Genomic DNA, 4973 nt, shown 5'->3' with positions numbered 1-4973 from the left:
CAACGGGAAGGGATGGGAGAAGCTGTTGTGTACAATACAAACAAAAACAACCCGTCCTCAGACGTGAGAGAAGGAATAGAACCGTCAGTAGACAAACAGGCTGAGACGAGGCACGGAGAGAGGAGACACAGAGAGGAGGCACAGAGAGGAGGCACAGAGAGGAGGCACAGAGAGGAGACACAGAGAGGAGGCACAGACAGGAGGCACAGAGAGGAGACACCGAGAGAGAGGAGACACAGAGAGGAGACACAGAGAGAGAGGAGACACAGAGAGACACAGAGAGACACCGAGAGGAGACACAGAGAGGAGACACAGAGAGGAGACAGAGAAGGGACAACGAGAGGAGACACAGAGAGGAGACAGAGAGAGCGAGAGCGAGAGAGAGAGAAAGAGAGAGAGAGAGAGAGCGGAGCCCTTCTCATCATTCCACAAGTGACTGCTTGGTCTTGTTGGTCACAAAATAGCGCGGAAGGACTAAAAAAAAGCACGAGTAAAGAGGGGGGATTACGACACGGACACTAGCGGGGTCTTTGGAGACAGAAGCTGTTGCCCTTTGGGGGAGAAACATGACAGTAGTGCCCAGGGAGAACCACGATGAGACTGTGGCACTAACAGCCCTGTCCCAAGATGTGTTCGACCCGGTGGATCAGCGGACAGACCAGGAGTGCTGTGAGCGCGTGGTCATTAACATCTCCGGGCTGCTCTTTGAAACCCAGCTGAAAACGCTCGCTCACTTCCCCACCACTTTACTGGGGGATCCGAGGAAGAGAATGCGCTTCTTCGACCCTCTGAGGAACGAGTACTTCTTCGACAGGAACCGACCCAGCTTCGACGCCATCCTCTACTACTACCAGTCTGGCGGCCGCCTCCGGAGACCCGTCAACGTACCCCTGGACATATTTATGGAGGAGATCAAATTTTACCAATTGGGAGAAGATGTGATCGAGAATTTTAAGGAGGATGAGGGATTTATAAAAGAAGAGGAGAGACCGTTGCCAGATAATGAGTTTCAACGACAGGTCTGGCTTCTGTTCGAATACCCGGAGAGTTCGGGACCTGCCAGAGGGATTGCTATTGTCTCTGTTCTGGTGATTTTAATTTCTATTGTCATCTTCTGTTTGGAGACGCTGCCTGAGTTTAGGGATGAAAAGGAGAAACATTGGGACACTGAGCTGGCGTTGAATGGAACTAACAGCTCTAAAAAGCCCAATCCATTCACAGATCCTTTCTTCATAGTGGAAACCTTGTGTATCATCTGGTTCTCCTTCGAGTTGTTCGTCAGGTTCCTAGCCTGCCCCTCCAAGCCTGCTTTTTTCAAAAACATGATGAACACCATCGACATTGTGGCCATCATGCCCTATTTCATCACCCTGGGCTTGGAGCTGGCGGAACACCAAGGAAACGGACAGCAGGCCATGTCTCTGGCCATCCTCAGGGTCATCCGGCTGGTCAGGGTGTTCAGGATCTTCAAGCTGTCCAGACACTCCAAGGGACTTCAAATATTGGGACAAACCCTCAAAGCCAGTATGAGAGAGTTGGGGTTGCTCATTTTCTTCCTCTTCATCGGAGTCATCCTCTTCTCCAGTGCTGTCTACTTCGCCGAAACCGACGATCCAGACTCCGGTTTCAGCTCGATCCCCGACGCGTTCTGGTGGGCTGTGGTCTCCATGACTACCGTTGGCTACGGGGACATGTGCCCGGTGACCATCGGCGGAAAGATCGTGGGCTCTCTGTGCGCCATAGCCGGTGTGCTCACCATCGCGTTACCGGTCCCGGTCATCGTGTCCAACTTCAACTACTTCTATCACCGGGAGACCGAGCACGAGGAGCAGTTTCAATACACCCACGTGACGTGTGGCCAGCAGCAGCAACCGTCTTTTGGTGAATTAAAGAACAGTGACAGCCAACCATCATCGCTTTCCAAATCGGACTTAATAGCCACGGAGGACGCTGATTCTATCAAATATACAAATTGCAGCCCACACAAAGCGCACTGTAGCCCACACAAAGCGTACACGGGGAAACTCACTAATGTGTGATAATAGAGCAAACAGAAAATACCCAGCAATGGAAAAAAAAACAGGCATAGCCTTGAAGATATTCAGAGAAACCATGCGTTTCTTTCTGTGAGTAGCATACATCTCCAATTCTGCGCTCTGGCTAGAGTAAGGTTTGGCTCTCTCTTATTTCCGGCGTCTCTTAATGCTGAAGGAATTATGTTTAATAGATTATCATAACGGTGGATGAATTATAACGTGACTCGTGATCTCACCTGAAAACAGTCTTCCGTTATGCGCACAGCTCTTCTTCGCTTGTTGGTTGTAAACATCATTATGAGGCTATATTTAGCCTCATAAACAAATAAACAACAACCATGATCAACCCCCCCCCCCCCCCTCTCTATTGTAGCGCTTTACTCATGCTCTCTAATTAATGTCTCATTTATTCAGCCTAATTTCGTGTCTGTATTTTTTTTCTTCCGTTTTCTAAAAGTTTACATATTGATCTGCCTGTTTGGTGTTGATATATAATATAATAGGACCAGTTTGTCTAAAATTACTTGAATGAATCTTATACCTACAGGGCATTGTAATGACTTAAAAAAAAAAAAACAAGGTCACCCAGTGACTCTACCCACAAACCCCCTCTTTATGTACACCATATCCACGTAATGCGTTTTTCCATTAGACCGTTATTGAGAGCGTTTTACTGGGCAGCGCTGCCTGGCAGCAGACCCTCTATCCTCTCTGTCAACTGTGATGAGGAATGGGCATAACAGAGGTCTATCCATCCACGCAGAGATGCCCGTTGTCTTTGATAGCGGAACCACAGTAGTCTGAATGGTGTGTGTCCCCGTCTGGGAGCTGCACATCCATTCACACCTTGACAAGCCATTGAGGATACTAGACATTACGCACAGCCCAATTGCCCTCTAAAATGACCACAGGCACTATTCAAATGATTTATATTTATATGTACGGCTCAATAACGAACAGCATCGAATCTGAATCGAATGAATCAAATATCATGCTATTGACATTGTTTACAACATTTCGTTGTTTTTTAAAAATTATTTTTTATTATACAATCTCACAATCTCACCAAAACTATATAAGTAGGTAGGTTCTATTTGCGAATAGTGCACTATAATATCTTGAGATATTACAGATGCATGAATGAGATATTACAGATGCATGAATGAATGCGTTTAACAACTTGACGGGGGGGGTGGGGGGGTGGGGGGGGGGGATGAGAAGCGCACCATGTAGTGCTCAGACAGGCGGTCAGATGGACCCAGAGCGCCGCTCTGTGGAGAGTTCGGGAACTGCAGACGTGGTGTGGAAGCCGGTTAGTTTCTATAGCAACCTTCCAAGACCGTTCTGACAGGGGAAAGACGTTATTGTCTGACGTCAAACAGAACAGAGGAACGGAAGGATTTGACTGACGACCTGGTTGAAGGTGTTTTCATTGTACCCCCCCCCCCCCCAATGAATGCTGCTACACAGCGCCCGACTGGAGTTACGTAGAAATGTGATTCAATAATAACCGAGATGATTTTGGCAGCTATGTCCTTGTCCTGGGATGAATGGTTATATATGGTGTAGTGTAGACAGGCAGAGACCTATACTGCAGGCAGAAATGTATTGATATCAGAATCAATAGAAACCCATATTGTCATCGGTAAAAACCCTCCCCTGACTCCGAGGCCACAGCTTACTGGCCACTTAAATCAACAGCGTCATTATATCAAGTCACCTGGCGTTCCAGGCCCGACGACATTTCAGGTCACCTTGTCTTCTGATGTCGTATGACATCATCATATCACTTCGCTACAGTGGATTACTACCTGACAACACTGCCCCCCTCCAACCCCTACATCCCCCTTCTCCATCACCATATCACCAGACTACACTGCCCCCCTCCAACCCCTACATCCCCCTTCTCCATCACCATATCACCAGACTACACTGACCCCCCTCATTCCCCCTTCTCCATCACCATGTCACCTGACACCCTCCAACCCCCTTCCCCATCACCATGTCACCTGATTCTACTGACCCCTCTCCAACCCCCTTCCCCATATCACCTGCCCCCCTCCAACCCCCTTCCCCATCACCATGTCACCTGACTCTACTGACCCCCTCCAACCCCCTTCCCCATCCCCATATCACCTGCCCCCCTCCAACCCCCTTCCCCATCACCATGTCACCTGACCCCCTCCAACCCCCATCACCATGTCACCTGACTCCACTGAACCCCCTCCAACCCCCATCCCCATATCACCTGCCCCCCTCCAACCCCCTTCCCCATCACCATGTCACCTGACCCCCTCCAACCCCATCCCCATATCACCTGACCCCCTCCAACCCCCATCCCCATATCACCTGACCCCCTCCAACCCCCATCCCCATATCACCTGACTCCACTGAACCCCCTCCCCATATCACCTGACCCCCCTCCAACCCCCGTCACCACCCCCATATCACCTGAACCCCCTCCCCATATCACCTGAACCCCCTCCCCATATCACCTGAACCCCCTCCAACCCCTTTCTACCAGTCATGCTGTGGTGCATCTCAGCTAAAAGAGGTGGAATCATAGAACCTTTGGAATAGATTCTGACAGACGTCACTGCGTCACGAGCGTACGGATGACTGACTCAGCTCCCCCCCCGTTGGTTGGATTTACCAGGGGAGGGGGCGGGGACCTGCTGCAGATGACAGATGCAGAAGCCAATCAGGTTGGAATCAATAGCAAAAAAAAACGACATAGACCAACAGACCCTTGGATGATGCAACAGGGCAGCCAACTGCTCAGACGCCCGGACTACAACGTCTCCTGGAGTTATGACGTGGGACGATGGCCGCTGCAGGAGAGACAGTCACGTGGAGGTGAGTTGTGGTAGTGGAACGTTGTCACAATAAACCTACAGCCTCCTTCCAGACAGAGCATAGACCTACAGTCATATACAG

General features: G+C 49.9%; 1 protein-coding gene across 1 annotated transcript; it reads left to right on the top strand.

Moving 5' to 3' along the window:
• The first annotated feature begins 303 nt into the window (after positions 1-303).
• LOC118942848 (shaker-related potassium channel tsha2-like) lies at positions 304-4164 on the top strand. The gene has a single exon (XM_036956710.1). The coding sequence runs from the start codon at positions 567-569 to the stop codon at positions 2037-2039; it is 1473 nt and encodes a 490-aa protein (XP_036812605.1). The 5' UTR covers positions 304-566; the 3' UTR covers positions 2040-4164.
• Positions 4165-4973: the final 809 nt, after the last annotated feature.

Source organism: Oncorhynchus mykiss, chromosome 21 (assembly GCF_013265735.2).
Source record: "Oncorhynchus mykiss isolate Arlee chromosome 21, USDA_OmykA_1.1, whole genome shotgun sequence".
NCBI lineage: Eukaryota > Metazoa > Chordata > Actinopteri > Salmoniformes > Salmonidae > Oncorhynchus > Oncorhynchus mykiss.
This window is presented reverse-complemented; position numbering and strand designations above follow the sequence as displayed.

Coding starts and splice junctions, on each gene's coding strand:
- LOC118942848 (XM_036956710.1), top strand. CDS start 567: ATGACAGTAGTGCCCAGGGAGAACCACGATGAGACTGTGGCACTAACA.